We start from the raw sequence: 25,338 nt of genomic DNA, 5'->3' as shown, positions 1-25,338 counted from the left end.
TGTAAATGTTATTTTTTCCTGCAGTGGTGAAGCCCACTCCAGCTCCAACGCTCCCACCAACACCTTCCCCTCCTCCCACCATCCCCCCCGCATGGGCAGGTGAGAAATATCATTTCATCTGGTCTAATTCCTTTGTCAAAGTTCACGAGAAGTCTGTGCATTTAGTCCTGATTCAATCAAAGGAAACCATTACATCTTAGGTAATGTTTAAATACTTAGGAGATGAAATACTTCCCCGACCTCTTCCCGCTAGCTAGGTAAAGTAAGGGTCTTAGTAATGCTCCTTTTATCAGATATAATTACACTTTCTTTGAATAATAAACAGCATTCATGGTTAAATGAGCCTGTTCGTATACATGTAAGGGCCTTTTAGTACTGTGTAGATAAGAAGTACTGCAATATATCATATCAGAATAGCATGTGTTTGTATATGCACACAGTACCTAGTCACTGAGTGTTAAATAGTGGAGTTAAAAGCATGATTTGCTTCTGAAAGGTAGTCAAGTAGAACTAGGGGAGTGCAACCAAGTCCAACTTGGAACAGTCTGCAAGAGGAATGGAAGTTGAGCAGTTTGGTTCCATTACATGTTTTTAAAGGAAGGATAGATGCTGTCCAATCGGAAACTGTTGGTATCTGTAAATGCTACTAGCTATACAAACTGGAGTCAATGTAAATATGCCTTATGATGTCCTCTTTGTTTTTCTGTCATGTTGGAACCTACTTGCAGCAGGTCACCATTGAAAAAGAGGTCAATGATCTCAATGGGTTTTCACCTGAATAAATAAAGGTTTTGAATTGAATTGAATGCTTGAGTGAAATGCCAACGAGTCCTTGAGGAAACTCTGAATCCTCTTCAGAACTGGACAGATCTAGTCTCTGCATTCGATTAGAAACCCCTCGTTGCAGCGTTCTGGCCGAGTCGACGGTTCGAACGCTGTCTCGTTCTGGACCAGATTCATGCCAGCGGTGAATGAACCCCTGCCACGTGTTTGCAGGGAGAACACACACACTGTTAAACGCAGGATAGCTCCGTCCAGAGAACCTGTTTGAGTCTTGCTTCTGTGTAAGACTTGTAGACAAATGTCCGACCCCGAGGAAGAACACAAAGGAGATCACTGTGCGGCTCCACATGGGGCTCAGATTAATCACAGCCTTTTGCCCAATTCCTCTGAGAGGAACCCGTTAACGACTTTACCTTCTGGAGACCAAATGTGGCTTGTTTTGATCCCCAGTGTTTTTATATTTGTATCAGAGAAGCCCCTAATTACTAAACATGGACCCCACCCCGTCGTCTTCCTCAATCATATGTTGCGTTGCATGCTTTCAGCGGATTCTTTTTTAATGCTCTGCAGCTCACAAACAATAACGATGCCGTGTGAGGATGCCATTCTGTGTGTGTGTGTGTGTGTGTGTGTGTGTGTGTGTGTGTGTGTGTGTGTGTGTGTGTGTGTGTGTGTGTGTGTGTGTGTGTGTGTGTGTGTGTGTGTGTGTGTGTGTGTGTGTGTGTGTGTGTGTGTGTGTGTGTGTGTGTGTGTGTGTGTGTGTGTGTGTGTGTGTGTGTGTGTGTGTGTGTGTGTGTGTGTGTGTGTGTGTGTGTGTGTGTGTGTGTGTGTGTGTGTGTGTGAAGATCCTCATCGACTTGTTTTGTTCTCGCCTCAGTTTGCAAAGGGGCCAAAGCAGATGTGGTGTTCCTCATCGACGGATCGTGGAGCATCGGAGAAGAGAGCTTCCGGAAAGTCGTGCACTTTGTCTCCGGCATGGTCTCTGCCTTCGATATGGTCGGACCCACAGGGATGCAGGTCTGTGTTTTCAACTAATAGCAAGACAGATCAAATCAAATTGTATTTATAAAGCCCAATATCACAAGAAACCATACAATTAACGGGGAAAAAAGGTGTGAACTTCAGTGAGAACAACTGTCCTTTCCTAACGTGGGACTTGTAGTTCTTTCTTTTGGACGTCTACTTCAACTGTCCTTTCCTAACTGGAGACTTGTAGTTCTTTCTTTTGGACGTCTACTTCAACTGTCCTTTCCTAACGTGAGACTTGTAGTTCTTTCTTTTGGACGTCTACTTCAACTGTCCTTTCCTAACTGGAGACTTGTAGTTCTTTCTTTTGGACGTCTACTTTAACTGTCCTTTCCTAACGTGGGACTTGTAGTTCTTTCTTTTGGACGTCTACTTCAACTATCCTTTCTTAACGTGAGACTTGTAGTTCTTTCTTTTGGACGTCTACTTTAACTGTCCTTTCCTAACGTGGGACTTGTAGTTCTTTCTTTTGGACGTCTACTTCAACTGTCCTTTCCTAATGTGGGACTTGTAGTTCTTTCTTTTGGACGTCTACTTCAACTGTCCTTTCCTAACGTGGGACTTGTAGTTCTTTCTTTTGGACATCTACTTCAACTGTCCTTTCTTAACGTGAGACTTGTAGTTCTTTCTTTTGGACGTCTACTTTAACTGTCCTTTCCTAACGTGGGACTTGTAGTTCTTTCTTTTGGACGTCTACTTCAACTGTCCTTTCCTAACGTGGGACTTGTAGTTCTTCGAAAAGCAAGACAGATCAAATCAAATGTTATTTATCTAGCTCATTATTAAAAAACAAACAAAGAAACCACACAATTAAAGCTGTAAACTTCGTGGAGAGTAACAGAGGAGGATCCCTCTCACAGGACGGACAGATGAGCAATAAGTGTTTAGATTAAAAAGATCATAAATGTACAATACGGGAAGTCTAAATGACAAAAATGCTAATGGAGTCCTCTTTCCACTGTCCTGTCTTAACGTGGGACTTGTAGTTCTTAATAACTCCACTTGTGTATATCTGACTGTATGTGTCCTGACTTCCTGTGACTCCTCCACCCAGGTGTCCTTTGTGCAGTACAGCGACGAGGCGAAGACGGAGTTCAGGCTGAACGCTTACAGAGACAAAGGCATCGCCATGTCGGCTATCAATCAGATCCACTACCGAGGAGGAAACACCAAGACAGGTTCCAAGATTCAAGGCTTTATCGTCATGTGTACAGAAACTACAGTGTAGACGTATCAATGACAAGTCCCAGGCTCCTCCAACAGTGCAACATATATATATAGGACATAAAGCAAATACAACTGACTCAGTGTTCCTCTGTTCCTTCAACAGGCATGGCTCTGAAACACACCTATGAGAAAGCCTTCTCCATGGAGAACGGGATGAGGAGGAACGTCCCGAAAGTGGTGGTGGCCATCACTGACGGACGCTCTCAGGACGAAGTGAAGAAGAGCGCCGCCAAGCTGCAGCACGCAGGTAAACAACTGAGAGATGGGAAGGAGTGGAGTACAAATACTTTAAGTACATGTTTCTGGTATCAGTACTTTACTCCACTACTTATTTTTCTGACAACTTTTTACTTTTTCATCTTTGAACCCAAATACCTTTACTTTCTAATTCTTACATGTTGAACCCAAATACCTGTACTTTCTACTTCTTACATGTTGAACTCAAATACCTGTACTTTCTACTTCTCACATGTTGAACTCAAATACCTGTACTTTCTACTTCTTACATGTTGAACACAAATACCTGTACTTTCTACTTCTTACATGTTGAACACAAATACCTGTACTTTCTACTTCTCACATGTTGAACACAAATACCTGTACTTTCTACTTCTTACATGTTGAACACAAATACCTGTACTTTCTACTTCTTACATGTTGAACACAAATACCTGTACTTTCTACTTCTTACATGTTGAACTCAAATACCTGTACTTTCTACTTCTTACATGTTGAACACAAATACCTGTACTTTCTACTTCTTACATGTTGAACACAAATACCTGTACTTTCTACTTCTTACATGTTGAACTCAAATACCTGTACTTTCTACTTCTCACATGTTGAACACAAATACCTGTACTTTCTACTTCTCACATGTTGAACTCAAATACCTGTACTTTCTACTTCTTACATGTTGAACACAAATACCTGTACTTTCTACTTCTCACATGTTGAACACAAATACCTGTACTTTCTACTTCTCACATGTTGAACACAAATACCTGTACTTTCTACTTCTCACATGTTGAACTCAAATACCTGTACTTTCTACTTCTTACATGTTGAACACAAATACCTGTACTTTCTACTTCTTACATGTTGAACACAAATACCTGTACTTTCTACTTCTTACATGTTGAACTCAAATACCTGTACTTTCTACTTCTTACATGTTGAACACAAATACCTGTACTTTCTACTTCTTACATGTTGAACACAAATACCTGTACTTTCTACTTCTTACATGTTGAACACAAATACCTGTACTTTCTACTTCTCACATGTTGAACACAAATACCTGTACTTTCTACTTCTTACATGTTGAACACAAATACCTGTACTTTCTACTTCTTACATGTTGAACACAAATACCTGTACTTTCTACTTCTTACATGTTGAACACAAATACCTGTACTTTCTACTTCTTACATGTTGAACCCAAATACCTGTACTTTCTACTTCTCACATTTTCCAAACAGGCTGGTTCCTTTAGTCTGAATGTGTGTTTGGTGGCGTGATCATTATTATTTAGAGTCATTGCGTGCCTATTGATTTGAACAAGATCCGTGTATCCATCATTTCCTGGTCTTCTCTAAAAAAGAGGGACCAATGGAAACGTTGTCATGTTGCCGTTGGTCACCATGGAAACATTCATTAGCTAACAATGACATTATTGTTCTATGAATATAAAGGGAGGTCAGGTACTCTTTAAAACAGCTGCTAGTTATGGGTACTTTTTACTGAAGTACATTTCAAAGCCTCTTTACTTTGACTTGAGTAAAGAAGTTTAGTCAGTTCTTCTACTTTCACCAGAGTATTTTTAAACACGAGTATCTGTACTTCTACTTGAGGAAAGGATGTGTGTACTTTTGCCACCTCTGAACAGCTGGGACGTTCGTCCACCCTCTTAACGTGCAACCCACTCTGTTATTCATGATATTCTTCCTCTTCCTCCTCTTCCTCTCTGCAGGTTACAGTGTGTTCTCCATCGGTGTGGCGGACGTGGACTTCGTGGAGCTGCAGGAGATCGGCAGCAAACCGAGCGACAGACACGTTTTCGTTGTGGACGACTTTGATGCCTTCGACACCATCAGGGAAAACCTGATTACCTTCATCTGTGAAACTTCAACGTCTTGTGAGTTTGCACAACGTTTACTCTCACAAAATACCCTGGAAACAGCTTTTAAAGTGTCAGAATTTGTGGTAAATTGTCTTAAATGTCTGGCTTTTATTGTTCCACAGCGTGTCCCCTGATTTACCTGAATGGATTTACTTCACCTGGTGAGTGCACACATGATGTAGATTAGATTACATTTTCATGCATGAGGGAGAGTAAACAGGGAAATCTGGTAAAACATTTCAAATAAACTCAGAAGCTGTGAGTTCCCTGGCAGCCACAGGGGAGGGAATATTTCCTGTATCTGGGAAATGAATCAAAGCAGAAAACCCCTGATATCTTTTTCTCGTTGTTGTGTGCCAGGCTTCAGGATGCTGGAGGCGTTCAACCTGACGGAGAAGATGTACGGTTCAGTTCCCGGTGTTTCCATGGAGCCGGGGTCCTTCAACAGCTACACGGCCTACAGGCTGCACAAAGACGCTTTCCTCCACCAGCAGACCACGTGAGTCCATCTATCTGCTGTTTAGTGTGGTGGAAATTCCTCTCTTCATCGCCTTCTGTTAAGAAAAGAACAAATATACAAGCTCAAACCAAAGTTGTGTTATTTAACAAAGAGTTATAGCTGGAAAGGCCAGAGGTCCTGCACTAGTGGATGGTACAAACATCTGACTAAGCAATGTCATGTATACAGAGGAGCAGGAAACAAAGGGGACTTAACACATGCTAATTCTAACAGGAAACACCAGTGTGAGCATTCGCCTGCCGTTCGAAAGCGAGAGAACAGAAGGTTGCCAGTCTTTAGTCTTAAAGGTGTGATGAATGACAGCCGTACTGATCTGTGAATTAAATGAGACTCTAGATCAATTCCTACGATAGTTAGGTGATCAATGTTCTTCCGGCACAAACCATGTTTCCTTCACACAGTCTTGAGACCAAGGCTTGAGAAGCTGAGATGACCTCATAGTGATTTGCAACTCCTGTGACTCAAACTCAAAAGCCAAGAGGAGAGACGTGTTCAGAATCATCGTCATATTTCATGGCAGCTGCCGGCTCTCTTTCACTACATCACTTTAGATTTGCTAGTTTGGACCTTGCTTTGTAAGTTAGTGACAAGGATATATTGAATTCGGGAATTCATACGTTCGATACCAGTTTTTGGATAAATGTTGAAAATGTGGGACTTTAAATAGTGCTGCAGCCTGTCTTTAAAGAGTCCCGCAGCGTCTCTTTAAACAGTAATGCAGCCTGTCTTTAAAGAGTCCCGCAGCGTCTCTTTAAACAGAGCTGCAGCCTGTCTTTAAACAGAGCTGCAGCCTGTCTTTAAACAGAGCTGCAGCCTGTCTTTAAAGAGTCCCGCAGCGTCTCTTTAAAGAGTGCTGTAGCCTGTCTTTGAACAGAGCTGCAGCCTGTCTTTAAAGAGTCCCGCAGCGTCTCTTTAAAGAGTGCTGTAGCCTGTCTTTAAACAGAGCTGCAGCCTGTCTTTAAAGAGTCCCGCAGCGTCTCTTTAAACAGTGCTGCATCGTCTCTTTAAACAGTGCTGCAGCTTCTCTTTAAACAGTCCTGCGGCTTCTCTTTAAACAGTACTGCTGCGTCTCTTTAAACAGTCCTGCAGCCTGTCTTTAAACAGTGCCGCAGCCTCTTTAAAAAGTGCTGCAGCGTCTCTTTAAACAGAGCTGCAGGGACTCTTTAAACAATCCTGCAGCATCTCTTTAAACAGTTCTGCAGCGTCTCTGTAAACAGTTCTGCAGCGTCTCTTTAAACAGTTCTGCAGCTTCTCTTTAAACAGTCCTGCAGCGTCACTTTAAACAGTCCTGCAGCCTTCTCTTTAAACAGTGCTGCAGCCTGTCTTTAAACAGTCCTACAGCGACTCTTTAAACAGAGCCGCAGCTTGTCTTTAAACAGTGCTGCAGCCTGTCTTTAAACAGTCCTGCAGCGACTCTTTAAACAGTCCTGCAGCTTCTCTTTAAACAGTTCTGCAGCATCTCTTTAAACAGTCCTGCAGCCTCTCTTTAAACAGTCCTGCAGCCTCTCTTTAAACAGTCCTGCAGCTTCTCTTTAAACAGTCCTGCAGCGTCTCTTTAAACAGTCCTTCAGCTTCTCTTTAAACAGTCCTGCAGCCTCTCTTTAAACAGTCCTTCAGCCTCTCTTTAAACAGAGCCGCAGCTTGTCTTTAAACAGTTCTGCAGTGTCTCTTTAAACAGTCCTGCAGCCTCTCTTTAAACAGTCCTGCAGCCTCTCTTTAAACAGTCCTGCAGCCTCTCTTTAAACAGTCCTTCAGCTTCTCTTTAAACAGTGCTGCAGCCTGTCTTTAAGCAGAGCCGCAGCGACTCTTTAAACAGTCCTGCAGCCTCTCTTTAAACAGTCCTGCAGCGACTCTTTAAACAGTGCTGCAGCCTGTCTTTAAACAGTTCTGCAGTGTCTCTTTAAACAGTCCTGCAGCCTCTCTTTAAACAGTCCTGCAGCCTCTCTTTAAACAGTCCTGCAGCTTCTCTTTAAACAGTTCTGCAGCATCTCTTTAAACAGTCCTGCAGCCTCTCTTTAAACAGTCCTGCAGCTTCTCTTTAAACAGTCCTGCAGCGTCTCTTTAAACAGTCCTTCAGCTTCTCTTTAAACAGTCCTGCAGCCTCTCTTTAAACAGTCCTGCAGCCTCTCTTTAAACAGTGCCACTGAGTGCAGCCCCCCACAGACTGACTGTAACTCACTCTGCCAGATGTGGAGCACATCTTGAGTCCTGCCGGTTCACCCGGTCTGACTCTAGACCTGAAGTGAGTTCAGACGAATGAGAACCGTCCGCTCTGATGGAACAGAGAAAGAGCCGGTGGTGGAAGCACACTTCATTCAAGTCCTCTTTCAAAGAAGACACTTCTATTAGCCTGTGTTCGTCTACTTATCTGAAAGTACCGTATTCAATCTAAAGGTGTTGTATGTGTCCTGCAGCTACAGCGTCGTGTCCGAGCTCCAACACGGCAACATGGACTATACTCAACATTCAATCAAATGATAAGACAGAGCAATAGACGCATGGTGGAAGTGTATTGCAGGAATAAGAACATCATGCACACAGCTATGGCTATATCAGATATTTTATTTAGGTCTTAATGTGTGCATGTGTATAAATGTGTCTGTTGGGAGGCGTGTGGCGCAGTGGATAGAGCCTCGGTCAGGGGGTCAGAGGGTCTCAGGTTCAAACCCCACTGCAGTCAGCATGTCGTTGTGTCCCTGAGACACTTCACCCCAAAGTGCTCCTGTGGGGATTGGTCACAGTGTTGAGTATGGAAGTCGCTTTGGATAAAATCGTCTAACAAGTGATGTTGATTGTGTTTATATAGTTTTATATATATTTGTATTTTGTATTTCAGATTGTGGGAAACGGTATTTTGATCTCAGAAAAGATTACATTTGATGCAAATTGCATTTTCTCCGTCTCTCTCTCTCTCTCTCTCTCCCTCTCTCTCTCTCCCTCTCTCTCTCTCTCTCTCCTGTCCAGTCTTATCTCTCTCTCTCTCTTTCCTGTCCAGTCTTATCTCTCTCTCTCTCTCTCTCTCTCCTGTCCAGTCTTATCTCTCTCTCTCTCTTTCCTGTCCAGTCTTATCTCTCTCTCTCTCTCTCTCCTGTCCAGTCTTATCTCTCTCCCCCTCTCTCTTTCTCTCTCTCTCCTGTCCAGTCTTATCTCTCTCTCTCTCCCCCCCTCTCTCTCTCTCTCTCTCTCTCCTGTCCAGTCTTATCTCTCTCTCTCTCCCCCTCTCTCTCTCTCTCCTGTCCAGTCTTATCTCTCTCTCTCTCTCTTTCTCTCTCTCTCTCTCTCTCTCTCCTGTCCAGTCTTATCTCTCTCTCTCTCTCTCTTTCTCTCTCTCTCTCTCTCTCTCTCTCTCCCCTTCTCTCTCTCTCTCCTGTCCAGTCTTATCTCTCTCTCTCTCCCCTTCTCTCTCTCTCTCTCTCTCTCTCTCTCTCTCTCTCTCTCTCCTGTCCAGTCTTATCTCTCTCTCTCTCTCCCCCTCTCTCTCTCTCTCTCTCCTGTCCAGTCTTATCTCTCTCTCTCTCTCCCCCTCTCTCTCTCTCTCTCTCCTGTCCAGTCTTATCTCTCTCTCTCTCCCCTTCTCTCTCTCTCTCTCTCTCTCTCTCTCTCTCTCCTGTCCAGTCTTATCTCTCTCTCTCTCCCCTTCTCTCTCTCTCTCTCTCTTCTCTCTCTCTCTCTCTCTCTCTCTCTCCTGTCCAGTCTTATCTCTCTCTCTCTCTCCCCCTCTCTCTCTCTCTCTCTCCTGTCCAGTCTTATCTCTCTCTCTCTCTCCCACCTCTCTCTCTCTCTCTCTCTCCTGTCCAGTCTTATCTCTCTCTCTCTCCCCCTCTCTCTCTCTCCTGTCCAGTCTTATCTCTCTCTCTCTCCCCCTCTCTCTCTCTCTCTCCTGTCCAGTCTTATCTCTCTCTCTCTCTCTCTCTCCTGTCCAGTCGTATCTCTCTCTCTCTCCCCCTCTCTCTCTCCCCCTCTCTCTCTCTCTCTCCTGTCCAGTCTTATCTCTCTCTCTCTCTCCCCCTCTCTCTCTCTCTCTCTCTCTCCTGTCCAGTCTTATCTCTCTCTCTCTCCCCCTCTCTCTCTCTCTCTCTCCTGTCCAGTCGTATCTCTCTCTCTCTCCCCCTCTCTCTCTCTCTCTCTCTCTCCTGTCCAGTCTTATCTCTCTCTCTCTCTCTCTCCCCCTCTCTCTCTCCCCCTCTCTCTCTCTCTCTCTCTCTCCTGTCCAGTCTTATCTCTCTCTCTCTCCCCCTCTCTCTCTCCCCCTCTCTCTCTCTCTCTCTCTCCTGTCCAGTCTTATCTCTCTCTCTCTCTCTCTCCCCCTCTCTCTCTCCCCCTCTCTCTCTCTCTCTCTCTCTCCTGTCCAGTCTTATCTCTCTCCCTCTCCCCCTCTCTCTCTCTCTCTCTCTCCTGTCCAGTCTTATCTCTCTCTCTCTCTCTCTCTCTCCCCCTCTCTCTCTCCCCCTCTCTCTCTCTCTCTCTCTCTCCTGTCCAGTCTTATCTCTAACTCTTCTTGATGAGAGATATTTGATAATTGACAGCTCTTGTCTTTGCCCCCTCTCAGAGAGATCCACCCTGACGGCCTCCCCCCCTCCTTCACCATCATCATGATGCTCCGCCTCCTCCCTGACTCGCCCTCCGAGGACTTCGATGTCTGGCAGGTGTCGAGCAGCGACCACAAGCCGGAGACCGGAGTCACCATCCACCGTAAATACCCTCCTCTGTGCTCGATGTGTGTGTGCTGGCATGAAGAGAAGTGTGGCAGCTGGGCCTCATTGTGTGTGTGTGTGTGTGTGGAGGGGGGGGGGGAATAAGCTGGCTGCAGATGACCCAGAGTCTGGAGTCATCAGCTGGGTTTCAGTCTGTCAGCAGCTGTGTCAGTGGAAATCCTCCAGAAGCGATCCTGGTTCTGGACCACACAGGCCTCTGGTCCTCTGCATGCGTGGAGACAGAGTTTGACTTTAGGAAGCAAACGCTTTCTGGCCGAGAGTTAGAGTTCGTCAGAGGTAACTCCTCCCTCCTGTTTCCTGTGTTGGTGCTAAGCTAACTAGCTTCATGTTTAACATACATATTTGAGGAGTTACTGGACCACATGACATGGACGTGATTTAACAAAATGTGGACTTTTGAACAGAGTACAACCTGATGATCTCAGTCTCTTCAGGGATATCTCTACATTTTACCCAAAAGTTTTCATGCAGAGTTTCAAATATTTTGGAATCAAGCATGCAAAGAAAATATACTTTTAAGTTGCATTATGGGAAGTGTAGGAATTTGATTTACGGTATACTGTGGACTTAAAGTTAGATTTTGTTCTTAAACCGTCTCCTAAACACCACATCCAACAAAGTCAAAGTACCTGAAGGGCAGACGAGCCTAATAGTGTTTTTTTAAATATCCCTGCAGTGAGCTGGAGCTTTTCTCACTGTGTCCAGCATTGTGCTTTCTTCCACCTCACACACATTCAGTTGTGCAGAAATCAAGTGTCCTAACTTTATAACAGCCCGTCCACATGGCGGCGTGCGTTGAAGCTTCAACGCTTCTGCACATTCACTTTGAATGGGGTGACGTCACGCTTTGCCGCACTGACAGAAGTGTCAGCCAATCAAATCATATGCCAGTACAAGCTCTAGCCAATCAAACCGCTGCTTGTGTGTCTGGGGCGGGAGATTCATGTGATTGGTTGTTGGTCGAGTTTCAGACACGCTCACCGCTGCGTAAGAGTAAGATATTGGATCATGGCATCATTGGATGTAGATTTCATCTGAACATTTGTCTAGAAACTGGGAGGTTACTTGGTTGACTTTGACAAACAGAAAGAGTGCTTAACGTGTGTGTGTGTGTGTGTGTGTGTGTGTGTGTGTGTGTGTGTGTGTGTGTGTGTGTGTGTGTGTGTGTGTGTGTGTGTGTGTGTGTGTGTGTGTGTGTGTGTGTGTGTGTGTGTGTGTGTGTGTGTGTGTGTGTGTGTGTGTGTGTGTGTGTGTGTGTGTGTGTGTGTGTGTGTGTGTGTGTGTGTGTGTGTGTGTGTGTGTGTGTGTGTGTGTGTGTGTGTGTGTGTGTAGCCTCCAGTCAGACGGTGTCCTTCTACAACAAGAATGTGAACGGAGGGCTCCAGAGAGTCACCTTCGACAGCGAGCCGGTGAAGAGGATGTTCCACGGAAGCTTCCACAAGGTAAAGAAACCATCTCAAGTGTTCAAGTGTTCCCCTGTGACGTGCAGAACGACTCCCTTCCTTCCTGTGAGTTTAGATCCAACCTTTTTGTTATTTCTATCTTTTTCTGTTTCTTCAATTTTCTTTAAGAATTATTGTTTATATTTTTAGAGACCTTTTTGTAATTTATTTTAATTTTTTTTTTTTTATGTTTTTTTTTGTATGTATTATTTTTTATGAATTTAATTTGATTTTTTATCTTTTATATTTTTGTATTTATCATTATTGTATTTAATGTAACATGTAGGGTGTTCAAACCCTCAGTGAAAAAGCAATGATACAAAATGACAGAAATGACCACCTGGATGTTTAACTCAAACCGGACTCTACATTAGTCGTGGGTTACGTTTTGCACTTCTCTAGCGTCGAACACTCATGACTTCTATCTGTTGAGGATGAACTCTGAAGTTAGAGACACTTCTGCAGAAACCACTCACTCAGAGTCGCTGTGAGTTTCGCCTCTGAGCTGAAACGTGTCTCTGACGGTTGGACTTTTTCTTTTACTTTGAAGCATGACCTCTGCACATGAATGGAATCGCTGGCTTTGATCCGTCCGGACGTCCCGAGGTCACACAGATATTACAGATGCCTGAGATTCCAGATGTGTGTTACAGTCAGGAGGAATGTGAGAGAGGAACAGATGTTGCTCTGCAGGGAGAGGCTGCGTCGTTATAATAATATTTATAATAAAGCTTTATTTATAGAGTATTTTCCATGCACTGGATGCAGCTCAAAGTGCTCAGCTTCGCACGCAACATGAAATACAATAATATTTAAGTCCATTGTTTAAGTCTTATTGAAGCAGGTGTGCATGGGGCGGTGGTGGCGAAGTCGATAGGGAGTTAGCTTGGCAACTGGAAGGTCACCAGTTCAAGTCCCGGCAAGACCAAGTGCTACCGAGGTGTCCCTGAGCAAGGCACCGTTCCCTACACTGCTCCCCGGGCAAAGTTCAAAATGGCAGCCCACTGCTCCTAACACTAGGATGGGTCAAATGCAGAGAAACAATTTCCCCACGGGGATTAATAATAAAGTATATCAATATCAAAATCAAAATCAATATCAATATCACGCATCTGATTCCAAGAAGGTCAATATAACAAAAACATTAAGAAACCAACAGATAACCCTCAGAAACAAGAGAGAGCAAGACAAATAATAACAAATACAATTATAGATACAAAATGGGGCGAGGACATTTAATAAATTAAATTTGATAGAATATAAAAACAATACAAAATAAAATTCAAAAAAACAGTTCAAAGGGGAAATAGTTTGTTAAAGTTCAGTAAAGAAATATGTTTTCAGTTATGTTTGTTCGTTTTTCTTGGTACAGTTTGGGAGCACATTTCGGAGGAACTCTGGGATATGTCTAAAGCCTGCTTTTGAGTACGGTGACATAGAGATGTGATATTAAGAGTATTGCTGATAAGAGGCTGACAGATTTAGTTTCTGTTGAAAGCCGAGCAGCGGAGTTAGCTGTAGTTCCTTGATTTACTTGTTTTGGGAGACCTGCAAAAACCGTTTTTTCTCTCCTCGTTCAGTGGAAAAAGACGCTGGTGGTCCGAAGTGAAAACAGCTCTAAGACAAACTCTGGTGTTGGAATTGGACTTCATATTTTCTTAGACACAGTATATCAGTGAAGGTTTTATTCCTATTTCCCTTTGTGTGCCACGTGATGCTGGCCTCCAGAAACATGGCCTCCTGGGGTTTGCTACTGAGCCAAAAAGGCAGCTTGACTTTATGACAGCGTGCAACACAGAGCCATCATCAGCAACACCAGGCTGTGAGGCGGCAGCCGTGAAACAAGAGGACGTTTCTCTGGCGCGAGGAGGGGCTCTGAGATTCTGCAGAGACGCTTCAATGACACTCTCCAATCAGGTTAAATGTTCTGTACGGAGTAAAGGAGGGGATAGGGACTCCGCTACAAGACAGAGCAAGGGAGGGTCACTGTATTCACATGCAGACATCAAAAATAGAGATGTCCCGATCCGATCACGTGATCGGGGATCGGAGACGCGATTTTCAAAAGATCGGAATCGGGAGGAAAAAAATCGGAGATCGGATTTTTTTTTTATAAATACTTTTTTTTAAATTTTGTATTCAATGTTACAAAACAAAAATGACCATGTTCAAGTTAAAGTCATCCTGAAGCCTTAGTTTTGGTTTCAAATGACAGAACATCATGTATGTGTTGCTTCTTTGGGGCTTGTTTTCATAGACCTGCTTATTTCTCTCAAATCTGGCAACAGAGTGGGCGCAGTGTCTAATTGTAGCAGTAAGCTAACGAGTACTGAAAGCTTTATTTTGTTTTGATCCAATGCTGCACAACTGAACTGATCCAATGCTGCTGTGAAAGAAAGAAGCTATATCCATGTTGGATAGAATATCCAATTTAAATAAAAAAAATAACTTTAAGGGACAACTTGAATGCTTTTTTTTCTCTTAATGCATTTCATAAAGATCGGATCGGGAAAAATCGGTATCGGCAAATTGTCAAAATCAAATGATCGGAAACGGATCGGGAGCAAAAAAAGGTGATCGGGAAATCCCTAGTCAAAAACAAGGCATTTCAAAGATGGCTAAGATAAGATTATTTTTAAAGGTTGAAAGGCGTAAGACAGACCTTTTCACTGCGGTCTGGTTCTGCTTTTTGAGGAAGGTGATTTGCAGAGACATTTACAAGAGAGAGAGAGCGAAAGAATTAAGAGTGAGTTTGTTCCAGATATAAGGAGCACATTAAGGCAAAAGAACCGCTATATTTTAGGCGTAAAGACAAACTATTTTTGAGGAATGTCTTGCCACATTTTGCACGATTTTCTAGCATGACTTCCTGACGGTCTGCAGCACAGAGCCATCGTCAGCGCTGTTTGTGCAGCAGCCGTAAAACAAGAGAGAATCTGCATCGGCTTCAGTCTGTGTTCAACAACACGCTCTGAATGCATCCCAAACGTTTCACAAGCATCTGTCAGTCTTTCTGAAACGCACAAACAGTCAATTGTTCAAACTCATGCAGCCGGCGTGCATCATGCATCTGATTCCAAGAAGCTAAAGATAACAAGATATCCCTCAGCAGACGACCCTCAGAGATGCTTAATAAATAAACAAATAACAATTCAAAGGGGATATTCTTTGTTGAAGCTTCGTAAAACAAATGTGTTTTCAGTTATGTATGTTGGTTTTGTCTTGGTTCAGTTTGGGAGCACGTTTTCGAGGACTTTTCACAAGCATCTATAAGTCTGACTTTAGAGGATGGGGGGGAGGGGGGTTAAAATGCAGTCTTTTTTGGGACGCTCGCCTGGAAAATATTGTGTCACTGCTGCTGCTGTTAAACAATTACATCAGAGGACGAGGAGCCAGAAAGAGGGAGAGTCAGACAAACCTCCCAAAATCAGGAAGTGGGGGTCTTTCCTCTGATACCACCAGGGAAACGCTAGTGTGCTTTGACCTCCCAGCATGCATCTCTGCCGGGTGAGGAGTGAAATATGAGTGTCAGCAGGAACACGGCCATGATTCAGGTGTTACCTTCTGCTCTGTGGCGGCAGCTGATGCGACAGGAAGCTTGTGAATCCAGAAAGTCTGCTGCAATGTCTCTCCCTCGGACACACTGTGGAAACGTTACTGAGCAAAAGAAACCAGGAGAGTTTCCAAGCTTTTTGAAAAGAGTTGGCTGCTCTTGCTGCAGAATTGTGGGCGGGGCATACACACATTTTAAAGTTTTTAAGCAATACAAATCGAGCAATATGTATATATTAATGCGTTCATTTTGTATTTGTTTATGGATTTTGAACTGATGTTTTAAATGATGTATTTAAAATATATATATACATCAATAAGGAAGTAATTAATTTTTTTATTTTAGATTTTTAAAAATGCACATTTAATATATAAGCACATAGTTATAACTCTTGTTTTTTGGAGAGTAGGACACCATGAAATGTAGGGAGGGAGTTTGGGTGAATTATCTTTAACACAAGAGCGTCAAGTTCATAAAGAAAGGCTAGGTCAGCTACGTTGACCTGCTTATGTCCTTATATATCACCAGGAATGTGCACTTTTTAGACAGAATTGGAACAGGTAAATAACGCCCATGATGGATTGATGCTCGACCTCGTCTAAAAACTCATTTGCAGCATCTGTCAGCGCCTCAAAATGACTTGTTGCTTCCTCCAACGATGTTTGGAGAGGAAGGGAAAGTGGTGCAGATCCCTGAGGGAGAAATTCTTCTGTCATCTGCCTGAACAGAGAGGTCGGAGGTGGCAGTACAACTTAGTGGAGGTCAAGCTCAAGGACACATGATGTTTCTGTACCTTGAGGCGATAATAACTCAAACTAGTCTGAAGAATTGTTTTGTAAGTGTAAGGATGGGAAAGCCTGTCAGGGAGTGCATTTGGAAAATACATTTTCTAAAGGATATGTCGACATTAAAAAGACCAAACTTAAGAGTCACTCAGAAGTCTTCCTCTTCTCCAATCTAAAAGTTCAGTTACTAAAAACGTCCGCTGAGTCTTTTTCAAACAAACAGGAGGAAGTATTGCATTGGATGGGGATTATTTTCAGCGGCACATTAATCAACAAGTGGATCATATTTGGCAGCAGGGCGGTGCAGTAATGTCAAATATCTTCAGGCTCAAATCGAAAATCCAGAAAAGTTGGAAGCCAAATAAAGAGCTGGAGAAACGAATGAAGTTCTGTTTTCTGCGCCGGTCGGATGCCAGTAATAACTGATAATATCCCCAAGCGACGGAGGAGAGAGAGAAATGAGCAGGTTTATGTTTTACAGGAAAAGTGTTTCAAAGTTTCCTCTAAATCTCTAGGTTTTCCAGTCCGATGGAAATAAAGGATGTGGGTGAAACAGCTTTTGGCGTGGCACTGAACCACATTTAATATTGGCAGATTCAGAATGAAGTTGTTATTGGAAACTCATATGCAGTAAAATGTCACATTAGATCATCCCCCAGTCACAATATTTAATACAGAAAAAACACTATAAACTGCTTTCTTTGCCCCGTTTGAATCTATAATTGCTTCGTATTTCTTCCTAAACGCCCACCATATATAACTCCTGATGACAGATAGAAGGTTTCACACCAATTAGGTAGTGTTGCAGTCAAGACCACCTTAACCAAGACCAAGTCATGACCAGGTCCGGAGTTTACCAAGATCAAATCAAGACTTTAAGAAGTCGAGACCAAGTTAAGACCAAGACTTTAAGAAGTCGAGACCAAGTTAAGAACAAGACTTTAAGAAGTCGAGACCAAGTTAAGAACAAGACCAAGACTTTAAGAAGTCGAGACCAAGTTAAGAACAAGACTTTAAGAAGTCGAGACCAAGTTAAGAACAAGACCAAGACTTTAAGAAGTCGAGACCAAGTTAAGACCAAGACTTTAAGAAGTCGAGACCAAGTTAAGACCAAGACTTTAAGAAGTCGAGACCAAGTTAAGAACAAGACTTTAAGAAGTCGAGACCAAGTTAAGAACAAGACTTTAAGAAGTCGAGACCAAGTTAAGACCAAGACTTTAAGAAGTTGAGACCAAGTCAAGACCAAGACCTTAAGAAGTCGAGACCAAGTTAAGAACGAGACCAAGGTTTAAGAGGTCGAGACCAAGCTAAGAACGAGACCAAGACTTTAAGAAGTCGAGACCAAGTTAAGAACGAGACCAAGACTTTAAGAAGTCGAGACCAAGTTAAGAACGAGACCAAGTCTAGACCAAAACCAAGGTTTAAGAGGTCGAGACTGAGTTAAGAACGAGACCAAGACTTTAAAAAGTGGTCTCGAGACCAAGACCAGTCTTGAGTAATACAACACTACTATTAGGGATTCATTACGATACATTCAGTCGGAAAAATGTTCCAAACTAACTTCCAGTCCACTTAAATCTGCACTGTGGCAGATAAACATCACGTCTCTGAGGTAGAAAACCTATTCATATACTTCATGTTCACAAGCCTAGCATATTAGATAATAATGGGTCGGCTAAAACAAGTCTGTGTAATGGCAGGAGAGGAAAAAGAAACCTGGGTCAAACTGAATACCGTGTTGTATTAAACTAGGTCGGAGTGGTTTTGTAAATCAGCGTTTTTCCTCCTTGCTGCTGGACTCGGAGGAAAAGTTGTCACCGCAAAATGACATCATGAGGAGATGTGGCGAGGGAGATCTGAGTCAGGAGCAGCGGTGCATGGTGTGTGTATAATAGAGATGAATCCACTGCTGCCTCAGTTATGTTGCTGTGAAGATGTGCCTTCAAATTAGACGATAAGCAAGGAATTGCGGGGGAGCTATGCTCCAAATATTTATGGGGCTTTTCCACATTTTCTTGGGGAGTCTTTGAGATGTGGCTGAGCAGGATTTCAGAAATGATGAGCCAATGGTTTATTCAAGAGAGGCTGGAAATGTTTACATAGAGCTGCTGGTATGCGGGGACGCTTGCATCCCGCAGAGATGCTGACCTTCTGAAAGATTAGGTGCGGTCATCCCTGCCTGGTATGCTGTGAAGTCATCTCTTTAAAAAGCTGCTTTCCTGAAAAGAAAAGCAACGTGAGAAGCAGTTTTTAAAGGCATTTGGCATCATTAAATAAGAGCAAACGAAAAGATCAAGACGTTTATTTGAGATTGCATTGTATTTCCCAGATAGCTCAAAGCAACAAGTAGGAGTTTGTTGGACTGAATGTCTGCACTATCCAGCATTTGAGCATTCATTTCCTTCTTCTGGAAGCAGAAATGGCTGTGTTTCAATTTAGATGTTCTCCTTAGTACTCTGAGGCCATTTCATACGCTGTTAACACGTGTGCAATGTGTTACTTTAGACCGTGTCTGTGAGCTAGGTAGCTAGATACGCTACTGATTGTGGTACCAAATCACTACATACTGTAATCCTATAAATTGAACAGCGGCTTCTTTTCGACACTAGCATAGTGGTCATACTTGTCAACCCTCCCGATCCCCCTCCCGGTTTCCTCCCGGGGTCATATTTCTCCCGCATTTCTCCCGATTTCTGACAAATCAGATTTACTCAGGACTGTTTCCACTCGGACTTTAATACAGCTAAGCCATTGTTTGGTTTCCATGGTAACACGTCTCTTTAGTAGCGCGCGCAACTCAAAGTCTGCGAGGGTGAGGAAAATAGTCACAGAAAACAGAACAAGAATCGACAACTACTCTACTCTCTGCTCACTCCTTTCCTGCCCACACATATGCTCCATCAAGGATGGTGCTACAGGCCGCAAGGCAGTGCACTTAGAACTACAATAAGCATGTGAATGCCGCCCCCCCCCCCCCCCCCATTTTGCATTGCTCCCGATTTCTGAGGTCTCAAGGTTGGCAAGTATGATAGTGGTACGTGTGTTACATTTACAAAGAAACTGTACATTTGTAACTGTTATCTGTACAGCGCTTTGTTCAACGGCGCTGCCTACCGCATTAGCCACTGTTAGCTTACTAACTAGCAACATTATTGTTTGTGGTGCCAAGTCAGTAAAGACTGCTCCAGTAACCCTTTACATTAAACTGAGGCTCCTTTATGATAGTAGAACAATGATACGTGTACTAAATATGGAAATTAAAAACATGTATAACTTTCTTTTGGACACTGGTAAAGTGATAAACGTTGTATGGAATGTAGGAAAAACCACGTTTAACTTTATAGTGTGGTTTGCACCGGAGTAACGGCAGCTAGTCGGGTAGCCTCCGATACGTAGCGTAGATGGTGGTCGATACTCTGAAACTCTGAACGTTTTGAGTTAACAACCAAGTACTCAAAGTGCATTTCGCAATAACTGGCTATAGGGCGCTTCTTATGCATTCAATAGAGCACATGTAAGTACAGAAGTCTGTTTGTTGAAACAGATCATTTTTTATTCTGAATGAAAGGAGCTGGTTTTCGTCTCTAACATTCCAGCAGTGTTTAAAAACAGATCTGCAGAGGAGATGATGGAGGAGTCCTCTCTGAGCGTCAGTAAAACCTAATAATTCCCAGGCCAGCAGGATAAGAACCAGACCCAGGACTTGGTCAGAGAACAAAGGACGTGCCAAAACCATTTACTCTCCCGTTTTCAAAAATGTCTCTTCCTTTTCTCGTTTTCTCCGAAGCTCCATATCCTGGTCTCATCCACCGGCGTCAAACTCAACATCGACTGCCAAGAAGTGGCGGAGAAGGAAATCAAGGAGGCAGGAAACACGTCCAGCGATGGATACCAGGTTCTCGGGAAAATGTCCAAATCCATCGGCTCCAAGAGAGAGTCAGCAACTGTGAGTGGACTCCGATCAACTGGGAATTCAAGAGGGCTTTGAAAGACCATTTATGAGTTTTATGCATTTTGTTGTTCTGGTTTCTGAACGATGTGTTAATACCCCGAGGAGGATTATGTTTTACACTCTGCAGATACTTAAGAAACCCAAGTGGAAGAGTAGAATACGGCTTTAATTGGGCAAAAACACGAGAAGCAAATGCATGTGGATCAGACCCAATAGTTAATTAAAGCTAAACAAAAGTGTTTTTATCGAATGATCCTTACATTTATATATTGCTTATTTTAATATTTGAATGATGTGTTAATGCCCCGAGGAGGATTATGTATTTAAGTCTGCAAATACACCCCAAAAAACAACGAGAGGAAAATCAGATTTTAACAAGGCTGAAAATGGATCACACACACATGTACAACAACAGCAGCTACATGTTCTCTTTGTTCCTCTTTCTGTACAGTTCCAGCTCCAGATGTTCGACATCGTCTGCAGCCTGGGCTGGACCAGCAGGGACAGATGTTGTGACCTGCCGTCTATGGTGAGAAAACACGGACATGTGACCTCTAAACTCTTCCATGCTCAACATGAACACACAGTTAAAGAGGCCCTGTCATGCTACTTGGGCTTTTCCCTCTCCTGTAGTGACTTCTATAGCTCTGTGTGCAAGTTAATGCAGAGGCTACAATCTCTGATATCTCTGTGTATTACTCGTGCGCTCCAACACATTGTACGTGATAGGCTAAAGGGGCGGGACGTCTCTAAGCAGTTGACCAATCATAACAGAGCCGGCCAGCTAACCAATCAGAGCAGACTGGGCTCTGGTTTCAGGCAGAGGGTGAAAAGAGGTGCTGCAGGAGAGGACTCTTTAAAGTAGAGACACTACATACTGATATACACCTGATCATCAGCAGGAGAGGACTCTTTAAAGTAGAGACACTACATACTGATATACACCTGATCATCAGCAGGAGAGGACTCTTTAAAGTAGAGACACTACATACTGATATACTCCTGAACATCAGCAGGAGAGAACTCTTTAAAGTAGAGACACTACATACTGATATACACCTGAACATCAGCAGGAGAGAACTCTTTAAAGTAGACACACTACATACTGATATACACCTGAACATCAACAGGAGAGGACTCTTTAAAGTAGACACACTACATACTGATATACACCTGAACATCAGCAGGAGAGGACTCTTTAAAGTAGAGACACTACATACTGATATACACCTGAACATCAGCAGGAGAGGACTCTTTAAAGTAGAGACACTACATACTGATATACACCTTATCATCAGCAGGAGAGGACTCTTTAAAGTAGAGACACTTCATACTGATATACACCTGAACATCAGCAGGAGAGGACTCTTTAAAGTAGAGACACTACATACTGATATACACCTGAACATCACCAGGAGAGGACTCTTTAAAGTAGAGACACTACATACTGATATACACCTGAACATCAGCAGGAGAGGACTCTTTAAAGTAGAGACACTACATACTGATATACACCTGAACATCAACAGGAGAGGACTCTTTAAAGTAGAGACACTACTGATATACACAGCAGGAGAGGACTCTTTAAAGTAGAGACACTACATACTGATATACACCTGAACATCAGCAGGTGAGGACTCTTTAAAGTAGAGACACTACATACTGATATACACCTGAACATCAACAGGAGAGGACTCTTTAAAGTAGAGACACTACATACTGATATACACCTGAACATCAACAGGAGAGGACTCTTTAAAGTAGAGACACTACTGATATACACAGCAGGAGAGGACTCTTTAAAGTAGAGACACTACATACTGATATACACCTGAACATCAGCAGGAGAGGACTCTTTAAAGTAGAGACACTACATACTGATATACACCTGAACATCAGCAGGAGAGGACTCTTTAAAGTAGAGAGTCATTGGTGTTAAAGTCGACTGGACTTAGTCAGACTTTCTTCTGAGCCTCTAAAGTAAATATGTTCTGATATCACTTGGAATCCAGCCCTTATAACAAAAAACGAAATTCCTGGCAAAATAATAAAAGAGTTTCAGGTTTTCAGGACCTGATTACAGACATGCTTTCCCCATATTGTTTTCTAACCTGAAAGCAAATGCCGTCTGTGTCCGTCGTTAGATCATTTTAATATAACGACGCAGATTTAGTTTTATTTCTAAATCCCCCGAAAAACTCACATCTGCTTGTTGTGTAAGCACATTTCTTCTGTTTGTTTCTACATCTGCGGGGCGTGTTGGGTGTGTGAGCCGATCATCTCTCAGAGAGCTTATCAGGACACCTGGCTCTCTTCAAAACATCTTTTGGAGGGAAGAAGGCATGCAGTCTTTGAGACAATGCAAAAACATTTTAATGACAGTTTTTTTTCGATGCATTAAGATATAATTACAGCCTCCTGACAGTTAAAGAGCAGATGAGCCAGATGCACGTCCAAAGCGTGTCCTTCATTTTTCTCACAGTCGTCTCTCAGATCAAAAGCTCCGAGCAGCGTAATCAGAATCAGAAGAAAGGAGAATCAAAGAGGAAAATAAACAACCAGCTGATGCATGAAAGCTCGAGAGGCCGTGAGATATAATGTGAAACACAGCGTGATTTTTAACACGTTGTGTTCCTGCGTTTGGACTTCATTTCTTCATTTACAGAGAGCAACGCTAAGATCTGCAAACTGCATAATAATCAGATAAATACTTAAAAGGGAATATGTGCCACCCTTTAGTGTGTCCAATCAGTGTGGATGTTAACCTGCAACACACTGAGAGCATCGTGTTTCATTAAATACACATCAAAGAGTGGATAAGAGGGTCCATCGTGGAAGGAGTTAGGCGTCTAAACAGGAAGCGTTAATAAAGGACTTCACTTTGAAAGTAGATATCTGGCTGGCCATTAAATGGTGCAAGAATCCAAACAATGACTACATGTACCAGGATGCATTGCGCCTTGAGCTTCTCAACCTCTCTCAGCTACATTTCTTTCTCAGTTTTTAAATACATCTGGATATCCATCACGCCACAAACTCTGTAAAACGCCGACTCATCCATGACGCCTTCTGCATGAATATTTTGGGAGGAAGTTAGCAATTCAAGCAGATAAAACAAGGGAGTCTGCTGGAAAGCGACATCTATAGCCCAAAAAACCTCCTGGCTAAATTGTAAAATGTGTTAGGGTTAGGTTAGGGTTAAGGTTAACCCTAACCTAACCCTAACCTAAAAGAAGTATCAAGCCTGTGAGATTCTGTTATTCTTTAGACACATGGCGGAAGTATTCTGGCTCTTATACTGTTGTACTACAATATAATAGTTCCTTCCATCACACCACAAAGACTCTACATCTTTCCCAGTATCTGTGTCTGATAGTCAGAATGTGTCTTCTGATATGAGACACAATAACTTCAGCAGTAACTCTGCAGTGAGACATCAGGTCTGGTTTTTAAACGATGCGTCTTCTTGTTCAGTCAAAACATCTGATTTTCAGTCGTATCTCAGATGAAACGTATTTTTGTACATATTTATTAGAAAATGACAAACTGACCTCAGAACACAGAACACCTTTCAGCATTAGCGGATTATGTTGTAACAACATTTCCTGATTCTGGTCCAATGTAGTTCAACATGAGTTCTGCTGATAATTATAAGATCTGATTTCTCTAACTATCCCTTCTTATTTCTCTCACCCAGCTGATGCTCACCTGATCTGTTGGCAGGTTTCTGTTCTTATTTCAAACAGCTTGACTTCATTATTGTTTAACTTGCTTTTTGGAGCAATTGTTTTCCCAGTAAATCTTCCCCCAGAGGAAGAAGACTTTTCAAAGTAGTGCTGTGTCTGTGTTTCTATATGTTGTTATGTCTTGAGTGTCTAAGGTTTGGGGGCCATGACACAGTATTGCATAGTTTGTAAAGCAGACCTCACTCTGGACTCTCTCACCGGGAAGCGCTCTGCCTCCGGTCCCAGAGGAACTCTCCGGAGACGCAGAAACAAATCAAGGCTTTGTCTGAGTGAACGTCTGCAGAGCTGCAAGTCAGGAGACTTCCTGAAGTGGATTCACTCCGCTGAATTATGATCTGAGTTTCTGTGAGGAAACACAGCTGCTGAGGATTATCAAATGATCCAAAGTGACATGTACACAGCAGACGTTAATATCAGGAATAAGACCAGCTTGTGTTTATATCATCTGTTCTGTTTGGACATTGAGCTGATGCGAAATGACTTCCACGGTTAGAATGTGGACAATTATGTGGATGATTAATAATAATTGTAAACAGATGTATGACAGGATTCAAAGTAATAGGAGGAAAAACACATATTTGTTGTGTCCTATAATCCTATAAATCAGTATTCGTCTAAAATCCAGGAAACCCACACTTTCGTTTCCATACGTGTATATTTCTCTCTTAATGCTTCATGCAGGAAGGAAGCAGATACGGCCCCAAACACTGCCAGATAACAGGGGGTATTTACTGTAAGATTAGGCCGATATTTTAATTTGAAGGCTGCTAAAAACAATTATTATTGATTGATTGTTTAATCTATAAGCATTTCAGGCAAGTCCAGATTGGAGGTGAGGTCTAACGAAAGTCCAGAAGCCAAAGATCTTACGTTTAAAAGTCAATAACAGAAAGAAAAGCTTCACATTTAACAAACTGGAATCAGTTCATTTCACACATTGCTTCTTGATTACAATTCACTTTGATGCCGCTGCAACCCAAACATCTCCCGATTTGGGATCAATGAAATGCCTCTGATCTCATGTTGAAATGAATCCCAGTGCTCTGCCGTGTGAAGCACTCAGTGACTGTCTGTATACTTCTGTTGTCTCTGACTTTAATTGTGTGATTTCTTGTTTTGTTTTAACAGAGAGATGAGATGAAGTGTCCGTCTCTTCCCAACTCCTGCACCTGCACCTCAGCCGGCACCGGGGTCCCGGGCCCTCAGGGGCCAATGGTGAGAATACATGTTGAACATTGTGAGAATGTCCATCCCAATGCCTCCAAACCCACGTTTTTGTCTTTAAATGTCTTTTTACGTCAGTTCAAAACACAACTGCCCACTTTAATGTTTCAAAACACAGAAGTGAAAAGTTATATTATCTACGCACTACAAAGTAAGTCTTTTATCCAAGTTGGTTATTTCCTTTCTGGTGATAGAAAACGTAATGCAATTCTATTTAATCAATTAATCGACTAATTTCTGCTG

At 42.7% G+C, this 25,338-nt stretch overlaps 1 protein-coding gene across 1 annotated transcript in view; it reads left to right on the top strand.

Annotated features, from left to right (window-relative positions):
- Window positions 1-25,338, top strand: part of col12a1b (collagen, type XII, alpha 1b) — a 169,951-nt gene that overhangs the window by 126,988 nt on the left and 17,625 nt on the right. The window contains exons 53-64 of the mRNA XM_079645353.1: window positions 25-99; window positions 1,661-1,800; window positions 2,864-2,987; window positions 3,140-3,283; window positions 5,009-5,173; window positions 5,281-5,319; window positions 5,519-5,657; window positions 10,228-10,370; window positions 11,726-11,835; window positions 19,961-20,119; window positions 20,577-20,654; window positions 25,000-25,086. Coding sequence (XP_079501479.1) covers window positions 25-99; window positions 1,661-1,800; window positions 2,864-2,987; window positions 3,140-3,283; window positions 5,009-5,173; window positions 5,281-5,319; window positions 5,519-5,657; window positions 10,228-10,370; window positions 11,726-11,835; window positions 19,961-20,119; window positions 20,577-20,654; window positions 25,000-25,086 — 1,403 coding nt within the window. The remainder of the gene's footprint in view (window positions 1-24; window positions 100-1,660; window positions 1,801-2,863; window positions 2,988-3,139; window positions 3,284-5,008; window positions 5,174-5,280; window positions 5,320-5,518; window positions 5,658-10,227; window positions 10,371-11,725; window positions 11,836-19,960; window positions 20,120-20,576; window positions 20,655-24,999; window positions 25,087-25,338) is intronic.

Source organism: Notothenia rossii, assembly GCF_949606895.1.
Source record: "Notothenia rossii genome assembly, chromosome: 8".
In the NCBI taxonomy this organism is placed as follows: Eukaryota; Metazoa; Chordata; class Actinopteri; order Perciformes; family Nototheniidae; genus Notothenia; species Notothenia rossii.
Note: the sequence above shows the minus strand (reverse complement) of the source record. Positions and strands in the feature narration are given on the sequence as shown.